Source organism: Papio anubis, chromosome 4 (genome assembly GCF_008728515.1).
Source record: "Papio anubis isolate 15944 chromosome 4, Panubis1.0, whole genome shotgun sequence".
Taxonomy (NCBI): domain Eukaryota; kingdom Metazoa; phylum Chordata; class Mammalia; order Primates; family Cercopithecidae; genus Papio; species Papio anubis.
The window spans coordinates 178,169,054-178,193,710 of NC_044979.1; the positions used below are offsets into that span (position 1 = coordinate 178,169,054).

A 24,657-nucleotide genomic window follows, 5' to 3' on the forward strand; every position below is an offset into this window, starting at 1 on the left:
TCAAATTAACCACTTGGAACAGGGAGGAGTTCAGTGCTGAAGGTAAATACAAATGTCTTTTCTTTCTGAAATACTTGAAAATTACCTTTGATGTTAACAAAGGCTCGCACAGTGACTAACTAAGCATTTTATTTCTATTTTAAAAGAAGCACATCTCATGGTGTAAAGCATTCTTTCAGCCCCAAAGAGTAAAAATGAACACACGAAGCCCCCCACACTTAGCCCCTCTGAGAACCTCTGCCGAGTGTCTTGTCTGTGTCTTTTTGTGTGTAAATGAAGACATTCTCTGCACACTGATCTGCACCCTGTGGGTCACCATTTTTTGGAATCTGTCTATTAAGTTGTTACCTCTTGGTTTCTGATACAGTCTGGATGTGCGTCCCCTCCACGTCTCACGCTGAAATGTCATTGGCAATGTTGGAGGTGGGGTTGGTGGGAGATGTTTGGGTCAGCAGGGCAGATGCCTCCTGAACGGCTTGATGCTCTCCTTGAGATTGTGAGCTCTCGCAAGATCTGGTTGTTTAAAAGCACGTGGCAGCTCTCTACCCTCCCGCTTCCCTGTCGCCTTCCACCATGATTGGAGGCTTCTCGAGGCCTCCCCAAGAGCCAAGCAGATGCCAGCACCAGACTTCCTGTAAAGCCAACAGAACTGGGAGCCAATCAAAGCTCTTTTCCTTATAAATTGCCCAGCCTCGGGTATCTCTTTATAGCAACAGAAGAACAGCCTACTACAGCCTCCAGTCACCACCAAAGGAAAGCAGAAAAATGACTAGTGAGCCGAGGAGTATCAATTCAAGTCCTGATTCAATGATCAAAAAGCTCAAATTCTGGGAAGAAAACAACTTCAAGTCACCCATCCTTTTTGTCCTCATCCGTAATATCAAGGTCAATGCTTACATTCCACAGGCCTCACAATTCTGTGTTCAACTCACAGCTTGACAAGTGAACTCTTTGTCAGTGACAAGGCAAAGGTTAATGATTAACATGCACCACGTTTACCAACTTAGGAACTAAATAAACAGAATCCAGACAGGAGGCCATTAAGGGTTACAGCATCACCAAAAAAAAATATCTGGCTGATTGACTGAATGTCATCGTCGCTTTTCTTTCTTTTTTTTTGAGACAGAGTCTTGCTCTGTTGCCCAGGTTGGAGTGCAGTGGCGCAATCTTGGCTCAATATGCAACCTCCGCTTCCTGGGTTCAAGTGATTCTCCTGAAACATGATTTACATAGTCAGATTTATACTTTTCAAAGTGTGTGGACATTTCTAAAAATGTATGTGGTCACTGGATCTTCAAGACGGTTTCATTTTCCCCGTTGTCAATGAGGAAGCCACAGAGAGGTTAGGTAACCTCAAGTTCACTCAGCAAATTAGAAAAATAAATAAAGCTGAGACTGGCACCCAGGGTCCTGGCCAGGCTACTCTCACTGCCTGCTACCTGCCCTTCTGGGACGGGTCACCTCCCTGCACACCTGGCTGAAGAGCACCAGGCACTCCATGAGGATTCCTTGGTAACTCAGGTTAGAAAGCTGAAGCTGCAAGCAACAGAAACTGATCGTGGCTGCTTTCAACAGAAAAGCAGTTTTTCCCTGAAGGATTTTGGGAAGCTCCCTGGATCCCCAGGAGGGCTTGGGAACAGGGCTTGGAGGTTGTGCAGCAGCAGCAATTCCCCAAATCCCGTGCAGAGCTGATGCTGTGCGGATGCCTCTGCTGCCGTCTCTGAGCCCTGGATGCAGCACCAGCTCCCCTGTACTCCTGGCTCTGGACCTAGGCCCCCCGGAGGCTCCACAACCACTTATGCAGATATCAGGCACTTCTCCATGTCGCTGGCTACAGGTTCAAAATCTAGACACAGCCAGACCATGCACCCACAGTCTAGCTGCAAGGCAGGCCCCACAAAGGGAGGCTGTGAGTGCCCTGAGGCTGCCGCACAAAGCACCACAGACTGGGAGGCTTAAGCAACAAAAACTGACTCTCCCGCAGCTCTGCAGGCCAGAAGTCAGAAATCAAGGCATGAGCAGGGCTGGCTCCTTCTGGAGGCTCTGAGGGGCCCTGGTTCCGTGCCTCTCTCTTAGACTCTTGTGGCTCCCAGCAATCCTTGCCGTTACTGAGCTTGGAATGCTGCATCACTCTAACCTCCGCCTGTGTCTTCACGTGGTGACGTTCTCCCAGGATGTCTCCACATCACCAGTCTGTCTCTGCTAGGTCTTATAAAGATGTCTCTCTTTGAATTTAGGGCCCAACCTAAATCCAGGATGGGCTCATCTCCAGATCCCTAATGGATTATATCTGCCAACGACCTTTTTCTCAATAAGGTCCCATTCACAAGTTCCAGGGAGTAGGTTGCGAACAGATCTTTCTGGCGGACACAATTCAACCCACCACAGCGAGTGTTTGCATTTCCATATTCCGCACCGGGAGGCTGGCTCAGCTCTCCACCAAGCCCCGTGTCACAGGGAATTCTCCAAACATGGGTAGGGGTTTGAGCCAAACATGCAAAAAAGACTTGCTGCAGAGTCACCACCCACCTTTACAGATGCAAAAAGTCACGCAGTCACTACAGGGCGAGCGTGCAGATGCCCGCGGACAGCAGGTGCCTCCCACCTCTCCTCCTCTCTCCAGCGCCTGGGCTTTTCCTCAGCCTCCCCCATCTCCTACGCCCCACCCGGAAGCCAGTGCCAGCTCCTTCCATGCTCTTCCCAGAAAGTGCAAACAGGCAAGTTGAAGAGGCCATGCCGTAACTCTCAAAACTCTTACAGAGAATTGTGTCTCCCACAACAAGATGAATAGTAACCCTGTGTGTCTTTGGATACTGACCCTGGAAAATAACCATCAAGCCAAAAGAAAAGTGTTCCTGTTTTACCTCCAAGTGGCAGGTGAGTTGAAGATCACTGAAGGACATGGCCCATAGGACCTTCCCCTCTAGCCTGTTCTAGCTGCGGAATTCTCCGAAATGCTCACTTCTCAGAGGGAAGGTATCTTCCCATAAGGCCCTCAGTGAATGCACATAGATGGCCTGGCAGAGGACACCACTCTTGACCTACTGAGCTCAGGCTCACGGCACAGACCAGAATTACTGGTGCTTCTGCGGGTAAAACCGGTTGTTACCAGTTGTACTGATTTCTAGCACCAGAGACCTAGGACTGCAGAAATGGGATTGGGGGAGCTCCCCTCTCTAAGGAGTAGGGAAGGAGGAGCAGTCTAGGAGTTGTGGAGGGCAAAGGAGGGGACCTCTCCTCAGTCCTCCTGGCTGCCCTCCTCCCGCCGCATGCAGCTCACACCCCCACTCCAGGAGGCAGCCGTGTCCAGACAGGCTGTCATCCTCCTGAACTCCACCTGGCTTCGGGCTTATCCTCCCCGGACACTTCTGGCTGATGGCTCCCCACTCTCCAGCGGGTGTGCTTTAGCGGGAGGTGGCCGGGATGCTGCAGCTGTGCTGAGCCCCAGGGAGTCTGAGTTCCAGAGACACCGCAAGGGCAGCAGAGCCTTAACCCAAAGATGCGAGAGCCCAGACATTTCAGGAGGCTTGGAGGACAGAGAGGGAAAATCCTTTCGAGGAGAGGGCCGGGAGCTGAACGTCTCATGTGGCAGGCCACTGGGGAAGTGTGTGCCCAGCTTCTCAGAGGGTCAGTCCCAGCCCTGCACGGCTGCCAGAAGCAAGCCAGATGGGGAGGGCGGCCAGGAGCGTGGTCCGACACCCAGTGCACAGGGCCTGGGCCAGAGGCAGATGCTGCCATCTACATATGCACATGCACGTGTAAACACACACAGAGGTGACCATGCACTCACAGATACACATGTGAAATCACACAGGCATGTCAGGATGTCACATATACATGCACACATGCACACGTGTAAGCACCCAGGCACGTGCAGATACATTCATACCTGTGATCACATACACACACATGCACACACACAGCTGCTTCTGCTGTACATGAGCTGCTGTGAGCTGTTTCGTTTTGTTGTTGTGGTGGTGGTGGTGGTTTGAGACAGAGTTTCGCTCTTTGGCCCAGGCTAAAGTGACGCAATCTTGGCTCACTGCAGCCTCCGCCCCCGAAAGACAGGACACTTCTGTCTCAGCCTCCCAAGTAGCTGGGATTATAGGCGCCCGCCACCATGTCCGGCTAATTTTTGTATTTTTAGTAGAGATGGGGTTTTGCCATGTTGGCCAGGCTGGTCTCGAACTCCCGACCTCAGGTGATCGACACGCCTCGGCCCCCAAAGTGCTGGGATTACAAGCGTGAGCCACTGTGCCCTCCAAGCTGTTTTCTGCTTCTTCAGTTAAAAGACTCATCCGCTAGAACTGGCCACCTTAAAGCCGTGTTACATTGTGGTGGACTTGACTTAAATGGAATTTCCTGCTTCTTCTCAAATGTATAATTCCTCTGAATTGAATATAAATTTCTTCATTTCTCTTCACTGACTTTCAAAGCTCTTCTTCCTTTTGATATAAAAAGTTTAGCCTCGTTCGAGCGATCTGGGATTTCCCTTATGTTACAGATTATTTCGTAAACAGAACACCCAGGCCCCTCCCCTCACGTCCTGGCTGGAGGTGAAACATTAAAAAGAGATTTTAAAGCAGGGCCCTTTACTCCCTTCCTTCCTGGTTTGCGGCCGGGGCACAGGGCAGCTCTGCTCCATCCACCCTTTCTCCCCGTGCTCTGGGTTTGGACCAAAACCTAAACACAGCGTGGGCCATGGCAGGAGCTGACTGCCTGGGGCAAAGTTTAACACAGGCCATCCAAACAGCCCAGAGCCTAGATGCTAGAACCAAGCCTTGCTTTCCTCCGTCACTCAGGAAGTGTGTGCTACGCGGGCTCTTTAGTGAGGCTCTTGGAGGAAGTGTTGAAACACAGCTCTATTCATACATGTCTTTAAACAACTTTCACTAGCTCTGTAGCCAAAGGACTGGGCCTGCCAGGTTCCCAGCCAGAGTACAGTGAGGTTGGGGAAGGAGCACAGCACAGAGCCTCCTAAGCCTGGGCTCGCCTCTCCCGGACCCCCAGCTCGGCTCTCCCCCACCCCTGGCTGGGCTCTCCCCTGTCCCCGGCTTGGCTCTCCGGCTCTCCCCCACCCCCAGCTCGGCTCTCCCCCGTCCCGGCTCGGCTCTCCCCGATCCGGCTCGGCTCTCCCCGACCCCCGGCTGGGCTCTCCCCCATCCCCGTCTCGGCTCTCCCCGACCCCCGGCTTGGCTCTCCCCACCCACCAGGCCGCTTTCCCCAAAGCCAGCGTCTCTCAGAAAGTCGTCCTTAAAGCTTTCCCTGCAGGTGGCCTGTGACTTGCAGAAGCTCACAAAAATCTCTTTTAAAGCCCCCTTTTTTTTGTTGTTTTGTTTTATTTTGAGACAGAGTCTCGCTCTGTTGCCCCCGCTGGAGTGCAGAGGTGTGATCTCGGCTCCACCTCCCGGGTTCAAGTGATTCTCCTGCCTCAGCCCCCAGAGTAGCTGGGATTACAGGTAGCCTGTGACCACGCCTGGCTAATTTTTGTATTTTCAGTAGAGACGGGGTTTCCAGATAGATAGATAGATGAATGGATAGATAGATAGATAGATAGATCGATAATAGATAAATGAATGGATGGATGGATACATAGTGAGTACGTAGGTAGATAGGTAGTAGAAAGAGAGAGAGAGAGAAACAGGATGAATATTTAGAAGGCCTGGGAGTGGGCAGAAGGCCTGGAAGGACACACATTAATACAAATAATATTAACTGAGTTGTTTTCTGGGCCCATAGGATCCTAGATAAATTTTAAAATATTCTTTGAAGTGCTATTTCCTACACTTCCTACAGTGATCGTAGGATTTTTTATATTCAGGAAAATGACATTTAAGACATAGTCAATGGACCATGGACCTTGGACAGAGGGCGCAGCTGCCCTGTTTGCAGTCTACACCGCATGCTCAACCCTTCCCCAGATCAACTCACTTTCGGAATGTGCTGCCTTCCACGTGTGAACCACACTGAGCGCCTTCCTGCCACTGATGTTGAATTGTCCATTTGCTCACGTCAGTGTCCAAGTGGCAAACCCACAGGGCACGGGTGGGATCCTGCAGTCTAGACAAAACCAAGGAGCACCCGTGGAGGCCACGCTGGGCTTCCCAATCCACATGCCGACCCGAAATGTGTTCTCGGCGCCTTTTCTCAGAAGACAGCCTGTGGCGTTCTTCAGCTTCCTGGAGGGGCCCACGATGCTGGAGAAAACGGAGACCCGGCTCCAAAGGAGAAGGTGGACTCTTAGTGGTTGGACAAAAGACCTTAGTCCGGACCTCAGGTACCTTGTGTTTCCCCAGCGGCCGCTCATCTGGACTCGGCCATCAGGACAGCGACCACACTGGCTCCTGCCACATGCACTTCCAGACCCCTGTCCTCTAGCCGTTGAGTAGAAGAGGGGCGGAGAAGGTTTCTGCGGCACAGAAGCACATCAGCAGGACCAGATCCAAACATTGCCCCCTCCAGATTCCTCATCCTCTGGCAGAGAGAAGCAGGGTCCCGGGAAGCCATACCCCTACTTGACCCCTGACCCCGGAAATGCCTCGAACCCACCCGGGAGGCTGATTCCAGCCAGGCTGCCCGGGGCCCCTGCACTGGGAGAATTCCTTTCCGGAGCTGCACTGCTTCCGGTGGGAAGGAGTCGTTAGAAACTAGCCAAAGGCTCCTGGTTGCTTGGTTTTTCCTTTAGAAAACATTCGCTTTTTATTTTTAGCAGTTATTCAGAGCCAAACTTCATGAAAAAGGGAATAGAGTGGCATCGTGGGAGTATCCTTCTGCATAAAAGTTAAGGTGTGATTACAAAGTAACAAAGCTAATCTTTTTTATTTCTTATGAACCAACTCTAATTGAAAAGCCGCGCAAAGCTGCTTGCTTCATGGCAGCGTTTCTGGGGTAAACGTGCAGTCAGCCAAGGGTGAATATCTTGAAGTTTAACACTCGCTGGGAGGCATAAGCTCCAGTTTGTTTTTGGTTGAAAAATAGTATCCTAACCGTTGAGGCACACCTTTGCAGTAGGACTCTGTAACAGCCCACGGGGTTCACCCTGCCCGCTGCCTAAACAGCTGATTCATCCAGACAGGGGAACTGCAATGGAGAAAGAGTCATTCACTCAGAGCTGGCTGTGCAGGAGACCAGAGTTTTATCATTCCTCAACTCAGTCTCCCCGAGCATTCGGGGGCAGAGGTTTTAAGGATAACTTGGTGGGTTGGGGGAAGCCAGTGAGCCAGGAATGCTGATTGATTGGTCAGGGATGAAATCATAGGGAGTTGAAGCTGTCTTTTTTTTTTTTTTTTTTGAGACGGAGTCTCGCTGTGTCACCCAGGCTGGAGGGCAGTGGCGCGATCTTACTCACTGCAACCTCCGCCTCTCGGGTTCAAGCGATTCTCCTACCTCAGCCTCTGGAGTAGCTGGGATTACAGGCACTGGTGCACCACGCCCAGCTAATTTTTGGATTTTTAGTAGAGACAGGGTTTCTCTATATTGGCCAGGCTTGTCTCAAACTCCTGACCTCATGATCTGCCCACCTCAGCCTCCCAAAGTGCTGGGATTACAGCCTCCCAAAGTGAGCCTGGGCAGAAGCTGGGCGGAAGCTGTCTTGCACTGAGTCAGTTCCTGAGTGGGGCCACAAGACCTGACGAGCCAGTTTATCAATCTGGGTGGTGCCAGCTGATCCATCAACTGCAGGGTCTGCAAAATATCTCAAGCGCTGATCCTAGAAGCAATTTAGGGAGGGTCAGAATCTTGTAGCCTCCAGCTGCGTGACTCTTAAACCATAATTTCTAATCCTGTGGCTAATGTTAGTCTCGTCCCCAGGCAAGAAGAAGGTCTGCTTTGGGAAAGGGCTGTTATAGTCTTTGTCTAAACTATAAACTGCAAAGGAAGTTTCTCCCAAAGTTAGTTTGAGGAATGAACAAAGACAGCTTGGAGGTTAGGAGCAAGATGGAGTCGGTTAAGTTAGCTCTCTTTCACTGTCTCAGTCATCATTTGGCCAAGGCGGTTTCAACTCCAGGAATGTGATCAAGCCCAGGTTCTGCTGATCCTCAACTTTGCCTGTTCATTTCTCCTCTGTTTTAAGTCAACAGTTTCTCCTGGTGATGCTGCGCTGGAAGGACGTTACAATGAAAAGCTTTTCCCATAATGAGATCTTAATCCTTGCTGAAAACGCTTTGCCGTTCGCTGCATTTTAATGCTCTGGCACCACATGTCCCCTCTTTTCTTTTTGGGATAAAAGACGCCTTTGTCCCATGTCCTCAGCTGGTGCTTAGGGGTATGGAGCAAAAAGTGGGTGCCAGAGTTGAGATTCCAGGAGTGGAAAGTGGGGAGGGGCTTCTGCCCTCTGGAAACTGCCCAGATGGAGGCGGTGGTGCAGCGGTGGCCACGGCACATGCCAGCGAGGTTGGAGTCAGTTGGGGCTGTGCGGGCACACCCGGAGTATTGGCAGCCGGGGTAGGAGTGAGACCTCTGCACTGAGCTATTTTCCTCCCTGGGAGCCACAGGGAGCCCTTAGTTACCAGCCTTGAGAGATCCTCCGCATTCGTCCGTGGTAACCCCCTTGCTGTCTCTCTCTCTGTCACCAGTGGAAGGACTGAAAGTGGTGGAGATTGAGAAATGCAAGAGTGACATTAAGAAGATGAGGGAGGAGCTGGCGGCCAGAAGCAGCAGGTAGGGTCTGTGCTGGGGCCACGGGCGGCCGGGCCTGGGGAGGGCTCCCCATTCCAGCTAGGCTGGGGCTGTGGGCTTTGTTTCTCTAAAAGAAAGGCTGGTGCAGTTCAGTACAGTTCAGGCTTGGGAGAGTGCAGTCTGGAGGCAGCCACCCTGCTCGCAATCTGCTTGTCAGTGGTGTGACTTTCTTCTAACAAAAGAGGACGTATGGGCCAGGCATGGTGGCTCACGCCTGTAATCCCAGCACTTTGGGAGGCCGAGGTGGGAGGATCACCTGAGGTCAGGAGTTCAATACCAGCTTGGCCAACATGGTGAAACCCCATCTCTACTAAAAATACAAAAAGTAGCCAGGTATGGTGGCACATGCCTGTAACCCCAACTACTTGGGAAGCTGAGGCAGGAGAATCGCTTGAACCCAGGAGGTGGAGGTTGCAGTGAGCCGAGACCAGGCCGCTGCACTGCACCCTGGGCTCGACAGAGCAAGACTCTGTCTCAAAAATAATAAAATTAAAAAAAAGAGCACATACGGGAGATGGGGGCTGGGAAGACACTTCACAGAAGAGGAGTCCTCCTGCAGATCCAAGCCTTAGGAGCAAGGTATCCAGCTTGGAATAAGTTGATATCTACCTTTAAAGACAGAACAACAAGAGGAAAAAGGCATTAGGGGAGGAGCCTCCTGGTGCCCCCAGGGAGCCGGTTCCCTGCGTGATATTCCCACTGGGTTGCATTCCAGCGAGGGCTCCAGCACTGGGGACACAGAAGTCATTCTCTTGGGAACAGGCGTCCTTCACAGGTACTGCGGGAGGCCCAGTGAGCGGTGACTCGTGGGGAAAATGCCCCAGCTTCCACGATGCTGCCTCCAAAGTCAGTTTTATGGACAGCAGGACTTTACTGGAGCCAGGGTCAGGACACGTGTGGATGAATCACATCCAAACTGGGGGTGGAAATGCACGTAGTAGCGAAGAGACGGCGGTGACGATGAGCAGAGCGCACCCATTGAGCGCTTACTGTGTGCAGGCGCTGTGCTGAGTGAGGGGCACACAGGACCCGCTCACACCTCCGGGCTTTACCTCCATGCCCGCTGGTGCCAGCCCAGAGACCACAGGCATATGATGTGGCTCATGGTTCCCCAGAGTGCCACTGCCCGGCCTCAGCGGGATTTCATGGGGTCTGATGAACTGAGAGGCAGCCCTGTGCCATCGCACCGAATTGTCCCAGGGCCCCCTGCATGCTGACGATCATTCCCTGATTCTAAAACTGAGGGCAGTCTGCTTAGTGAGGGAGTGTGGCAGGTGGGAGGGTCTCAGAGGCACAAGGTGAGGGGAAAGCTGGCGGGCCTGGCCTGGTCCCCTCCAAGCCCCAGGGGCCTGGCCTCGGGGTGGGCACAGGGAGGAAGGCCGAGCGGAAGGAAGCACGCCTTGTCTGAGCCACATGAGAGCCTGTCCTACAGGGATGCCACGTGTCTGTCCCATGCACTCGTGGGCTCATTTGGAGTTAGGGATGTCTCAGCCCAGTTGACTTCGGGGAAGTCAGGGCCATAGTCTGTGACCATGGAAAATTGTGAGTGAACAATCCATCTTTGTCATTCCTGTGGTAGGAGGCTCTTTAAGGGATGAGAGACAGAGTCCCTCCTTTGTGAGCTGAGGAAGAGCTCCCAAGTTACACACGGGCGGCCACACAGCCGGGGCCCCAAGGCTGGGACCGGGCTTGGCAGCCTCAAACATGCAGCACCTTTACCTGTGCGCCCTTGGCCGTGGGCTCTACGTGGCTTAGTTCAGTGGCTGTCCCCTGTGCCCCGGGTGCCATGGTTGCTTTGGCAGAAGGCTGGTGCTGCCTGGCAGGGTTCCCCTCTGCCCAGAGCCAGGTGGGGATGGGCTGCCTCAAGCAGGGGCTGCGGGTGTAGCAGGACCAGCCTCTCCAGCCCCACCAGCAGCACGAGGGGAAGAGGAACGAAAACTGAGTTCTAGTCTTCAGCCGAAAACCAGACTCCCCGAACAGTGGCCTCTGGGCTCCATATGGGTTCGGGAACTCCACCGCCCTGAGGGGTGTGTCTGGAGCCAGGCCATGCCTCCCAGAGCTCCCCCAGCTCCTCACCCACAACTGTGTGTCCCTGAGCACTTTCTGGAGGTATTTGTAGAATGCAGCCTCTTATCCCTTAAACAACTGCATTTGCTGCCCTCCCACAGCCGCAGGAGTGAGTAGGGAGGCAGCCTCCAGCCTCACAGGTCTTGCCCCTGCTGTGCCTGACGGGCACCTGCTCTGTAGAAAGCAAGGCGAGTGCTCGGATCACACGCCGCTCCTGGCGTGGTTTCTGGTGTGCACTGGTCCTGCAGGTTAGGTTGCAGGGGGAGAATTATTTTTATCGAAGTCGTAGTCATTTCCTGGGGCTGCGTAACGAATTATCATAAACTGGGCAGTTTAAAACAATAGAAATGTATTGCCACATAGTTCTGGAGGCCACAAGTCCAAAATCAAGGTGGCAGCAGGCCCTGCCACCTCTGATGGTCCCAGGGGAGGGTCCTTCCTGGTCTCCCTTGGCCTCCGGTGGCTGCCGGTGGCTCCTCGGCTTGGGGATCTCTGCCTGCTTCTTCACCTGGTGCTCCCATCTGTTCTCTCCAAATTCCCCCTTTTTGTAAGGACACCCATCCTATTGGAGTAGGGGTCACCCCCCTCCAGGATGACATCACCTTAACTACATCTGCAACAGCCATGACCCCAAATGAGGTCACCCTCACAGGCAGCAGGGTTAGGACTTCAACATACGACTTTTGGAGGGAGATGTACTTCAGCCCGTAACACCCCACGTGGGAGGATAACACCGATTTCAGAGCACACAGAGGAAGCCGCCAGGAACTCCAGGGAGACATCAGCCCCCAGGTGCCCGTCAGGCACGCCGGGCTGCGGGGAGCACTTGGGCCCATCTGAGTAACACAGGTGCATCCGCACTTCCCCCGGGAGTACATCTTTAGAACCCACAGCGCCATTAACCAAAGAGAAGGAGGCTTCCTGGCGCCCCGTCAGCTTCTGGAGGCGATGTTCTCAGCTGACAGCTCCCCTGTAGGTGAGAGACAGGTAAATGGGATTCTTGCATCCAAAACGGAACAGGGTAAAAATTCTCAAGCGTCGTCGACACACTGAGAAAAACGCAAATTCAGCCTCCTGGGTTCTGGTCTAATCCCCAGCGGCGTCACGTGCCCCAGGCCCTCGTCGCAGAGCCGGCAGCCCCCACACACGAAACCCCTTCCTGTTTCTCTATGTAGAAAGGAACTCAGAATAGAGACACTGAGCTGTGTGCGTTGTCTCTTTCGTCTTTGTCAACAGCAGAGGTACATCTTACTTATGAGAGCCTGCAGCAGTGTGGGGCCCCTGGGACCAGTCTTGTTAAGCTGGGACTTCCCTGGATGGCTGGGGAGAGGAGCTGCAAAAGGCAGGGGTGGGGGGGGGGGGGGGGCCTTCCCGAGATGGCAGCCCAGCCGGAGGCCGGCGTTCTTGCCTCTGGGAAGAGAATAAAGACCCCAGACAGGGTGGAGGTAGCTCAGCGCCGTTCCACACAAATGGCCAGTGTGAGCCTGAAACGTGGAGCTACATTCAGCCCACACAGCACACCGCAGTGGGACCGCGGAGCCAGGGGTCTGGATCCGCCAGAAGCTGCCCCTTGAGAATAGCAGTGGCATCAGGGTCCAGCACACAGCAGCCGGGAGCAGGCGACTGTCCCCTGACTTTCCCGAGTTAGGTTTCTCCTGCTTTTCCCTCAAAGAGGACAGAGGTCCAACTGCCAGCTCACATTTAGGGCAGGGGCAGGTCTACCCCAGGGCCACGGCCACTCTGGCCCCCAGCACTGTGCCAGGCAGAGAGCAGAGCATGGAATGTGGGGTTCACCCAGAGCTGGGGAGCCTGCAGGAGCCTGGGGTAGCAACTGAGGGCTCAGCATTCATCCCAAAAAAATGGCCTTGCCCTCTGGCCTAAGCCCCGGGGAAGGGGGATGGAGACCCCACGAAATGAAAGCGAAAATAAGCTCCAAATAGGATGAAAAGAAAGAGCTCCGTGCCAGCTGCTCTGTTTGCTGAAGACGCTGGTTCCCATGGCAACGGGGCGCAGAGAGAGGGGCTGCCTGGCCAGGCAGGGTCAGCGGGCCCCAGCAGACCCTCCTCTGCTCCCAGCTCTGGGATCTGCAAGAAAACAGCAGGATTCCAGCAGTCAAACGGTCTTGCTTGGTGAAAATTTCCATAACCCTCCTGGGGAATGCAGGAGACTTACAGAGACAACACATGTGCGAGTGTTTACACAAAAGAGGTTAAAAGCAGCAAAGAAATCATCATCGTGCCATCAATTTTTTTAACTGCACAGAAAACGTTCGTGACTGCTCAGAAATGTGTAAATGGAATTCTCGGTTACTGGATGACAATGGAAATCATTTGATTGGTGCATTTTGTTGGTTGGTTTTGCTAATACTTTGCTGAATCTGTTAGCATTCCCCCTTTCACATCAAACTGTGGCAGCAACTCTGACGGGTTTTGCAAGCATGAAGCAGAGGGAAGGGCTACCAAATGGATCTCTGTTGAAGCGGTGGTTATCACGGGGAAGAGACGGCAGCATGCCGAGAAAATAACACTGAAGGCCCTTTTTCCAGAAAGGAAATAGATTGAGTATTCTAGTTTTGAAAATAGCACAGGCTCATTGGAAAACCTCCAGACTATACTGATGGGAGTTGAAGGGTGGGCACCGATCATGACAGCAGCCGGCAGTGTCCCCCCAGTTTAAACCTGGACACGAGGCCTTCCAGATGTTTTTTCTGTGTATAGATACCTTGTTTTGAAAAACAACAAAAACATGCTGTTTTGTAGTCTTTTTTTTTTTTTACTAGTGACATTGTGAGCAATAACTAGATTAAATTTTAACCGGTGTACAGCTCATAGATTTTCCTGGAAGGCCACAATCAAGCACTCTTTTTAAACCTCCCGAATGTGCTCTTTCTTCCCCGTAGCTTGGCATTTTTCGGCATTCGCTTTCAGTACATAGTGTGCATAGCTTTCTTATTTTCCCTTCTCATGTAAAGTTCCCTCACTTGGCATGATATCCGTGATTATCCTCTCAATGGCATAATAGTCCATCACGTGGATGCACTGTGGTGGTTTAAACCACTTCCCATTTTGGGACATTCAGGTGGCTTCTAGTAGGTCTTGTGTTTTTGTTACAACAGATCACGCCACAGTGAATATCTGTGTGCGTAGAGCTGTTTGTTCCTGTTTAATTCTTGGCTTAAGATAAATTCCCCAGGATAGATACGTGGGCTGAAAGGATACGGATTTCTATATGGCTCTCACTATGCAGTATTAAATGGATCTCCCAGAAGATGGGGCTTTATTTACAAATCGCAGGAGCTTCTGCTGCATTCAGCTCCCTGAGTACCCCCCAGCCTGGTGAATGTCACACAAGCCAGGCGTGACCCCCACCCACCATCACCCAAGTACACAGGGAGCCTGTTCACTTCCAAGCAAATGCACAGCCACAGGGGGTCCCCAGATCGCCCAGCCCCCTGGTGCGTTCTGCTGCAGAGGCCCAAGAGCGGCCAGACCTCCCAGGGCAGCTGCTCCTCATTCAAACTCTGGGGACCACCCTGAAGCCAGCACACCACCCAACCAGGAGGCGGCTTTCCTCCGAAACACGCCTGGCTCCCTTTGCCCTGCTCCTATGCGGGATACCTCGATACCCAGTGCTAAACAAAACCAGAGTCAGACAGAAAACTCATCTGCTAACGTTACATGCAGCAGGGAGAATTGGAAACATTCTAAAAGTCCATCACTGGGGATTGGATTGCTAACGTGTGCTACGGCCACACCCTGGAGAAACTTGGAAAATGAAGCAAAGCTGTGTGGAGCAACTTGGGATGAGTTCATGATATGTTCGATGACAAAGCAGGTTGCAGCAGAGTGCATTTGGTGCAATTCCATCTTTGTTTAAAAGTACAAAGGGGCTGGGCGCAGTGACTCACGCCTGTCATCCCAACACTTTGGGAGGCCAAGGCAGGAGGATCACTTGAAGTCAGGAGTTCAAGACCAGCCTGGCCAACATGGTGAAACCCCATCTCTACTAAAAAGACAAAAATTAGTTGGGTGTGGCACCATGCACCTGTAATCCCAGCTACTCAGGAGGCTGAGGCACGAGAATCGCTTGAACTCGGGAGGCAGAGGTTGCAGTGAGCCAAGATAGCACCACTGCACTCCAGCCTGGGCGATAGAGTGAGACTCTGTCTCAAAAAAAAAAAAAAAAAAAAGTGCAAAGGGGTGGGGTGCAGTGACTCACGCCTGTCATCCCAACACTTTGGGAGGCTGAGGCAGAAGGATCGTTTGAACCCAGGAGTTCGAGACCAGCCTGGGTAACATAGCAAGACCCCATCTCTACAAAAAATAAAAATTAAAATATTGTTAAAAGGTATAAGCGGCCACCCATGTGTGTCCACACTTCAAAACATTCTGGAAAGATACACCAAACTATTAGAAGTGATTTCCAGAGTATGGGATTTAGGGAAATAAGTGGGTAAAGTGAGGACTTTGGTTTTTTTTGTTTTTTTTTTTTACTTTACTCCTGTGTTGTTTAGATTTTTGAGAATAAGAATGTTTTCATTTTGAAAACATTAGAAAAAGGTTTTTTAGAAGCTTATCTAAGACAGAAGATAGCCCTCAACATCTGACTTTTTTTTTTTTTTTTTTTTTTTTGAGACGGAGTTTTGCTCTTGTTGCCCAAACTGGCCAGGCTGGCGTGCACTGGCGCAATCTCCGCTCACTGCAACCTCCACCTCCTGGGTTCAGGCGATTCTCCTGCCTCAGCCTCCCGAGTAGCGGGATTACAGGTGCACACCACCATGCCCAGCTAATTTTTGTGTGTTTTTTTTTTAATATAGAGACGGGGTTTCACCATGTTGGCCAGGATGGTCTCGATCTCTTGACCTCGTGATCCTCCCGCCTCGGTCTCCCAAAGTGCTGGGATTACAGGCGTGAGCCACTGCGCCCGGCCCCAACATCTGACTTTCTATGTGTTTTCCAAGAGCCCAATGTGAGGTCAGAGGTCAGGCAGGTCCTTGGGGATTTTGCTTCGAATGAGTTGCTGCCGCCCTGACTCCTCTCCCATAGCAAATAAGACCACACGGGGCTTGGGGATTTCAGTCTGTCCCTTGCTTTTGCTCTGCCGAGGGCTTCACCAGACTGAAACAGCAGGACCGCAGCTCATCTCTGCTTCTTCTCTCTAGGACCAGCTGCCCCTGTAAGTACAGTTTTTTGGATAACCACAAGAAGTTGACTCCTCGACGCGATGTTCCCACTTACCCCAAGGTAAGACGAGATTCCTGCCCAGAGGAGGCTGTGGCTGTGTCCCCAGCCCCACGCCCAGCCCTGTGGCCCTGCGGCCAGACCCTGCTGTGTGCTCATTCTCATCAACAGCCGCTCCCAGCCCTGGACGCTGCGGGTTACTCTAAGGCAAAGTATTTTTCCTCTTTGACATTTGTTTAGCAAAAGTGATCCCAGACCATACCTTCCCTGCAAGGAGATAATAGCTCTGTGCTGCCGTCTGCCCTGGAGCTGACCTCGGTAAATGGTTTTCACAGTCAAACGTTACTTTAAAGAACTTTAATGTTTAACTACATTTTTAAAAATCCACATTGGCCCTCCTCTCTGAGCAATTCTTAGTTGTCCTGGCAGTTTTGCTCTTTTGCACAAAAGTGTTCTTAGTTCTAAGAGAAGCTGTAACCTTGGTGAAGTAGCAATGGTGTTTTTGAAATAATGACAAAAGGAGGGTCTCAAGACGCTGGTCAACCGCTCAAAGCCTGCAGCTGGGAAGCAGGCAAAATCCCGGCCCACCTCATTTTTTGTTTATTTTTTGTTTATTTTTTATTTATTTATTTATTTTGAGAAGGAGTTTCACTGTTGTCGCCCAGGCTGGAGTGCAGTGGCACAATCTCAGCTCACTGCAAAATCAGCCTCCTGAGTTCAAGCAATTCTCCTGCCTTACCCTCTCAAGTAGCTGGGATTATGGGCGCCCGTCACCACACCCAGTTAATTTTTTTGTACTTTTTTTTAGTAGAGACAGGGTTTCACCACGTTGGCCAGGCTGGGCTTGAACTCGTGACCTGAGGTGATCCACCCACCTCGGCCTCCCAAAGTGCTGAGCCACTGCACCCGGCCCGGCCCACCTGATTTGTAATGTGCTCTTGTGCTAAGATTCAGGGGGCACAGGTTCCACAGACAGCAGAGGCCTGCGCTGCACACAGGTGGGTTCTGCTGCTGCCTGTGGTTCAAGCAATGGCAGAGGCTTCCACAGCCTCCATGTGGGCCACTGGAGTCCATTAGTCAGTGATTCTATCCATGCAGGTCCAAACAGTGCCCTGGATATTGTCAGGTTCGGGGGGATTTTTTGGGTTTTTGGTTTTGTTTTTTTGAGACTGAGTCTCACTCTGTCACCCAGGCTGGAGTGCAATGGCACGATCTCAGCTCACCGCAACCTCTGCCTCTCGGGTTCAAGCGATTCTCCTGCCTCAGCCTCCTGAGTAGCTGGGATTACAGGCACCCACCACCATGCCCGGCTAATTATTGTACTTTTAGTAGAGACAGGGTTTCACCACGTTGGCCAGGTTGGTCTTGAACTCCGGACCTCAGGTGATCCACCCACCTCGGCCTCCCAAAGTGCTGGGATTACAGGCGTGAGCCACTGTGCCCAGCCTTATCTGAGGTTTTTGAATGGAGACGAGTGCCTTTTTCCATTGGAAAATATGCCCCATGCTTCTCAGGATCCTGTCCCAGGGAGCCGTGAAGCACAGCCTAGATCCAAAGTAAAAGATGGCAGCACTCCAGATCCGTCCCCTTATAAAAAACAAAAAGCAAATATCCAGTAAGAGCTGGGAGAAGACAGTGGGTAATACCAAAGCGTGTTCTTGTCTTCTGTATAAAACCACAGCCTTCTGTCCTTGCGACAGCTTAACCTAAAGCCTGATGTCCTCAGAAGCAACCCCGGGCACTGCCCCGTCAGCAGGCCTGCTCTTCTAGCTCTCAGCAGAAACCAGGGATGGGTTCCCGATGGGAGCATCTCAGAGTAACTTCTTAGCTGGTGTTTGAATTTATGCCAAGTGAATTTTACCCCCACACTTCACTTTATTGCCCTTTTTAATTATTTTTGAGACGGAGTCTCGCTCTGTTGCCCAGGCTGGAGTGCAGTGGCACCATCTCGGCTCACTGCAACCTCCGCCTCCCGGGTTCAAGCAATTCTCCCGCCTCAGCCTCCCAAGTAGCTGGGATTACAGGCACCCACCATCATGCCTGGCTAATTTTTGTATTTTTGTAGAGACAGGATTCCACCATGTTGGCCAGGTTGGTCTTGAACTCCCGACCTCAGGTGATTGGCCCACCTAGGCTTCCCAAAGCACTGGAATTACAAGCATGAGCCACCATGCCCAGCTATTGTCTGTTCTATCGTCAGGCTTGTTGAGGTCTGATTTACATGCAGTAAATTTCTTTAGGTTTGGAGTAAGTGAATTTTGACAAACTTGTTTAGTCCTGTGACCTCCACCACAAGCGAGATATGGAACATTTCTGTCACCCCAAAACCTCCCCCCGCCCCCCTCGCCCTGCCTCTGGCATCCACTGATGGGATTTCCAGCCATAGTGTTGGCCCTTTCCAGAAGGATGTGGCCTGTGAGTCTGACGCAGGTGCCTTAGAAAGAGAACGGGAGAAGCCGGGTGCGATGGCTCACGCCTGTAATCCCAACACTTTGGGAGGCGGAGGCTGGTGGATCACCTGAGGTCAGGAGTTCAAGACCAGCCTGGCCAGTATCGTGAAAACCCTGTCTCTACTAAAATTACAAAAATTAGCCGGGCATGGTGGCAGGTGCCTGTAATCCCAGCTGCTTGGGAGGCTGAGGCATGAGAATCACTTGAACCTGGGAGGCAGAGGTTGCCGTGAGCCAAGATTACTCCACTGCACTCCAGCCTGGGCAACACAGCGAGACTCCATCTCAAAAAAAAAAGAAAGAAAGAAAGAGAACGGGAGAATGAGAAGAAACATCCCAGCATGCACATCGCCGTCACAGTCCCCCAGCACCTGGTTAACACGGAACTCCTGACCTTTCTAGTACCTGCTCTCTCCAGAGACCGTCGAGGCCCTGCGGAAGCCGACCTTTGATGTCTGGCTTTGGGAGCCCAACGAGGTAAGTGCGGGGCTTGCGGGCACCATGTCCCGTGGGGAGGCAGCTCAGGATCGTGGACCCCAGTGGGACCACCCCCGTCGTTCTTCCTCTTCCATGTTTTCTCCTCTTTTTAAAGACTGGGAAAAAAAAAAAAAAAAAAAAACCCTTGTTTTGCTGGGTTTTAGTTGAAACTAATGCTTGATAGCAGGGCCCAGGAGACCTCACAGCAAGGGGATTCTGTGCGTGGGGAGACAGCTGTCAGGGGCAGGGACCCTCCACCCAGGGCTCCTGACGGCGCCGGGCTCCCAGGGTCATCTGCTCACCCGGCACTGCGCGCGGGTGGCAGCCCAGTGCTGCAGAACGCCCATGCCAGGAGCAGATCTCTCCTCAAGGAAGGGGCTGCGGTCAGAGTGCTCTGCTCTGAGAGCAGTGTCTGCAAAGGCAAGGCACAAGCAGCCGGCTGTCCCGGATAAGTGGACATGTGGGATTCCGGGAACTGTGTCACCTTCTGCAGCAAGGCTTGAGGCCAGGAATTCCAGGCCAGCCTGAGTGATATGGTTTGGCTGTGTCCCCACCCAAATATCACCTGAATTGTCATAGTCCCCACGTGTCAAGGGCAGGGCCAGGTGGAGGTCTTGAATTGTGGGGGCAGTTTCCCCCGTACTGTTCTCGTGATAGTAAGTCTCACGAGATCTGATGGTTTTATAAATGGGGGTTCCCCTGCACACGCTGTCTCGCCTGCCCCCATGTAAGTGACTTTCTCCTTCTTTGCCATTCGCCGTAATCGTGAGGCCTCCCCAGCCATGTGGAACTGTGAGCCCCTTAAGACTCCTTTTCTTTATAAGTTTCCCAGTCTCAGGTATGTCTTTATTGGCAGCGTGAGAACAGACTAATACGCTGGGCCACATCACAAGACCTCATCGCTACAAAAAAAAAAAAAAAAAAAAAAAAAAAGTGTTAAAATTCCTATTTGCTGAAAAATACAAGAATGGGGAATATTTGGTTTCATCTCATTGGCTAATAGACCCCATCTTTTCACACCCCAAAAAATGAAAAAGTTGCCTCATTGCAGACCTCGAACCCAGCTGTTTTCAACCCACCAAAATCTAAGGACATTTTCCTGCTTGTCAGCAACACAGAGAATGCACAGGCTCCTCAGCAAGCTCACCTGCGCTCTTTGACACCCTCGGCCGCAGCGATCTCTTCGCAAAGGGCAGAAAGTGGGATCTTGCCTCTTGGCATCCCTGAGGCCGGGTTGCTGACATCTGGGGCACTGCCCTCTCCTAAGTGAACCTCTTTTACGCCTGTGGTCTCCCAGCAGGAGAAAAACTGCAGCACCAGTCAGAAAAGCAAAGCTCCAGCCTCCACTCCCCACCCCAGTTCACCCGAGAAGAGCAGCAGGCAGCCAGTCCCAGGGGCTGCACTGCTGCAAACCTGCTCAAAACCTCCAGCCACCATGTGGCAACTTGCTTCCCAGCCCTGAGACTGCAGGACCAGGGCATGGAGACGACAGAAGAGGCTTTAAATGTGCAGCATGACTGTATAGGTCAATGCACAAAAAGCAAGGGCTCCAGGTGTGAGAGACACAAGGAGTAAGAGGGGAAGCTTGGAAGAGACGTGTTGGAGCTGCTGGCCTGCAGTGGCTCCCAGGGTCCCTGCACAGCCGCTGAGATTGGGCAGAGCAAGTCCACAGCAAGCAGACACGGCAGACGGTTAGAGCACACTGTCTCGTGCTCCCAGCCTGTGGGTAAGCGCCGCGCCTCAGCATCATGCAGAAAAATCACCCTCCCCAAAGTCATTTTGACCTCAGCCTGCTGGGAGGAAGAGCCAAGCCAGGGGCCACTGATGGCAAAGTGCCTGCATGGAAACCGACACTTGCTGTCTTTTCCGTCACTTCTACCAGGGAACCCTTTGAGTGTGGGCCATTGTGACTGGGGAGGTGGGGCTTGCCCCATGAAGCTGAGGGATCTAGAAAGGCCACCTCTCTGTCCTCTGACTGCAGAGTGGACTCAAACAGCCACTCTCGGGGCTGGCAGGTGGGCAAGGTAGACGGCTCCCGGCGGCTGGACTCAGCTTCTGTGTGGCATCTCCCACGGCCCGTGGCTTCTGCCCAGCAGATCTCAAGGGCACCCCAGGAGACCGATGAGGGTTCCAGTTCTTCCAGGAAGCATCTAGCTGCCTGCGTGTGAGAATGCAGAGATGCCCAAGACAGGAGCCTTGGCCTCTGGCAGATCTGGGGATGCCAGGAATTTTGGAGTGTGAGCGGCAAAGAGGGACAACTAAAGGAACACACATGAAAACAGCCCACTCGGCCCCGCGAAACTGCGTCTGGCCGCCCACGAGGCAGCTGGCACTCGGAGAACGTCAGGGCTCCTGAGTGATCGCCTCTCTTCCTTCCAGCAGGGGCCACCCTGCCTTTCTCCGAGTGGCTCGACCCAGTGTCCTCATCACAAACCAGACGGAGGACATGACTTCAGGCTGTTGTGTCCTCCCATCTGTTCGGGCCTCTGAGGGCCCAGGGCTGTGGTCTGTGAGCAAGGCCTGCCTCTATCAAGTGCAGAGCTGGACGGCTGCAGGAGCCTCCCCGTCATCTCATGAGTCCCCCACTCACGACCATGCAGCCCACTCAGACCAGGACCCGCCGCAGCATGCGGGAGCTGCTGGCTCACTCGCGCCCGCCTGGGACTGAGGACTGACTGCACGTGCAGCCACAGATGCCCCCAGCCCTCCTGCCCCACAGCCTCCACAAAGGCCACGTAAGTGGCACCAGGTGGCTCTGTCTGCCCGTCAGCATCCCCTCTTGACTCTGATTTCACAGCAGACACACCTGCCTTTCAGGACTGCCTTGAGCAACATCTGGGCTGGTCAGGTGGAGAGTGACGAGTCTCCAGGTTGCAGCTCCTATGGTCCTAAGGGCCGGTGTCCAGGAGGGTGGGGGGCCAGCAGCTCTGGGCAGTGAGGCCCCTGGCTGGGTGATCCAGGTGGCTGCTGACCAGTGACCTGGGAGCCAGCCCTCCTGTCCTCACGTGGGGCCCCAGACTCCTGCCATTCTGAAGGGGGCCCCGTCTCCAAAAGTCGGTGCCGTGCCCTGCACAGTATCCAACCTACATCTGTACTGTCCCCCAAAGGAAAACGAGTGTGTGGTTCACGTGCTTTAAGGACGTTTCCCAGGTGACATTCCAAGCTCCCATCTGTGGCTGCGTGTGGGGGAGTTTCCAGTTTTCCAGATGGATTTCCTGCGATGCCAGAGAACCCTCCGCCTCCTTCAGAGCCATCTCATCAATGCAGTGATCGCGAGCTTCGATTTACAAAAACTCGCCTCCCTTGCAGCATTTCCAGGTCTCACACACCGCGTAACAAGTAAAAATGGATTTTTGGGCAGCACGCCCTGTCCTAGTTTCCTGAGGCTGCCATAACAAAGTACCAGAGACTGGAGTGGTGTCAGCAGCAGAAGTCAAGTCCTCAGTTCTGGAGCTGGAAGTCCGGGATCAAGGTGCTGCCAGGTTCCGTTTCTCTGGAGGCCTCAGTCCCTGGCGTGCAGACGGCCGCCTTCTTGCTGGGTCCTCATGTGGCCTGTTCTCTTCACGCACGCATGCTCTTCCTCCTCTTATGAAGACACCAGTCCCGTGGGACCAAGGCCTCACCCTGACTGGATAAAACCTTCATTACCTCCGTAAAGGCCCTGTCTCCAAATAGCTCACTGGGGCCGGGGCTTTACCACATTGACCTGGGGGAAGGTGCAATTCAGTTCGTCACATGCCCTTTTTGGGAAGAGAAAGGTCAGGCAACGAGCAGACACAGGCAGGAAGCCATGCCGGGCTCCAGCAGGGATGACCCAGTGCCCTGCACAAGCAGCTGGGCTGGAGGTGGGCACAAGTGGGGGGCCCCGGGTGGAGGACGCCTACCAGGTGCGTCTAAACTGCCCCTTTGCTGTGTACATCTTCCTTCTCACTGGGCTCCCCACCCAAGACCTACTTTTTCCAGAAAGCAAAGCCCACTTTGGTCAAAGTCTTGTTTTCAAAAATCACTTCATGTTTTCCTCCCTAAATTAGCTCCAGAGCACTGAGCTGTATTGAAATAGATCACCACAGTGACAATAAATCCTCTTTGGGACTGAAAACAAAATCTATTTCAACTTGAACAGGGATATTGATAGAAGACAGGGCTCCGTGAAAAAGGGTTGCTGGTGCCGGGCGCGGTGGCTCAGGCCTGTAATCCCAGCACTTTGGGAGGCCGAGGCGGGCGGATCACGAGGTCAGGAGATCGAGACCATCCTGGCTAACACGGTGAAACCCTGTCTCTACTAAAAATATAAAAAATTAGCCAGGCGAGGTGGCGGACGCCTGTAGTCCCAGCTGCTCGGAGGCTGAGGCAGGAGAGTGGCGTGAACTCAGGAGGCGGAGCTTGCAGTGAGCCGAGATGGTGCCACTGCACTCCAGCCTGGGCGACAAAGCGAGACTCTGTCTCAAAAAAAAAAAAAAAAAAGAGAAAGGGTTACTGGGGCAGGGACTCCATCTGAGCACTGCAGTTAAGACGTTAAAGTGTCTCCGGTCCCAGCAGGGCCCCAGATGAGCACAGTTCAGCGTTTCTGGATGTAAACCGTCAAAGCTTGTTCGATCCCCAACCTCGGGCAAGGAAAGGGTCTTTCTCTCTATGGCAGCACCCGTGCTCAGGTGTGCATCGGATGGAACTGTGTCCTAGAACCTCAGCTATGATATTGATCCACTGAGACTGTTTTCCATGCGTAGAAATCAATAAATTCCTTTTTGGTGCAGTGTTTTCTGAACGGGTGCACTCTCTCACCCAGTCGCCATCCTTTCTTTCTTAGAATTCTCCTTGACTTCGGAACCGGCCCTCCACCCACCAGGAGACCCCCAGTATGCTCTCAAACCCCCACCCATCTGGGTGGCCTGGAAAGGCTGGTCCAAAGACCTCTCCTCCCTCTCCGGGGACTTTCTGGGAGGGGAGAACCCACCTCCTGCCAACGGCCCTGCTGGCACTCCGAGGACGGCAGAGGGAGGGAAGCCAGGGGCTGGGGAGCCAGCCACACGACTGCTCGGTGCCCATCCTTCTCCTGTGCCCACAGATGCTGAGCTGCCTGGAGCACATGTACCACGACCTGGGGCTGGTCAGGGACTTCAGCATCAACCCCGTCACCCTCAGGAGGTGGCTGGTGAGTGCCAAACCCGCCTTCGGTTCTTCCTGGGCACGTGGTTTCATCCAGTTCCACAGGAATGGAGGGAATGGATCGCCAGGGCACCTTCCTGATGGCACTGCACTCCCCTGAGCAGAGACAACATTCCCCAGGCGCTCCGTGAACACGCTCAGCCCGTCTCTGCTCTGCCTTCCACCAAAACCTTTACGCCCAAGCTCCTGCTCTGATGAGCAAGGAAAGAGTGAGACTCTGCCATCACCAAGCGAAGCAGCATGTCCTAACGCAGCAGTGTGTGGGAGCGTGTGTGTGTGAGTTTGCGGGTGTGGATGTGAGAAGAGTGTAGGAAGAGTGTGGCAAAATATAGGAAGATATGAGTGTAGGGAAGAGTAATGTGTGAAGTATAAAGTGTAGATGTAAGTGGCAGGCGTGTGTGAAGTATAAAGGTGTGAATGTAAAGTGTGGGCGTGTGTGTGTATAAGTGAATGTAAGTGTAGAATGTGTGTGGGATTTAGATGTAAGTGTGGGAGGCGTGTGTGTAAATGTAATAGATGTGTAGGAAATGTGTAGAAATGCTCAGGAGATGAAGTGTGGAGTGTGTAAAATGCAAAGGGAGTATGGATAGGTGTAGGAGTATGTGTGTGTAGGGCTAGATGTGGGGCTGTAGTATAGAAGT

At 52.8% G+C, this 24,657-nt stretch overlaps 1 protein-coding gene across 5 annotated transcripts in view; it reads left to right on the plus strand.

The window, feature by feature from the left end:
• The window catches only part of PDE9A (phosphodiesterase 9A), a 121,701-nt gene that overhangs the window by 78,709 nt on the left and 18,335 nt on the right, over positions 1 to 24,657 (plus strand). For all 5 annotated transcript variants that reach the window (XM_031665771.1, XM_031665773.1, XM_003895434.4 and 2 more), the window contains 4 exons: positions 8,574 to 8,658; positions 15,905 to 15,986; positions 18,776 to 18,850; positions 23,916 to 24,002. In XM_031665771.1, coding sequence (XP_031521631.1) covers positions 8,574 to 8,658; positions 15,905 to 15,986; positions 18,776 to 18,850; positions 23,916 to 24,002 — 329 coding nt within the window. The remainder of the gene's footprint in view (positions 1 to 8,573; positions 8,659 to 15,904; positions 15,987 to 18,775; positions 18,851 to 23,915; positions 24,003 to 24,657) is intronic.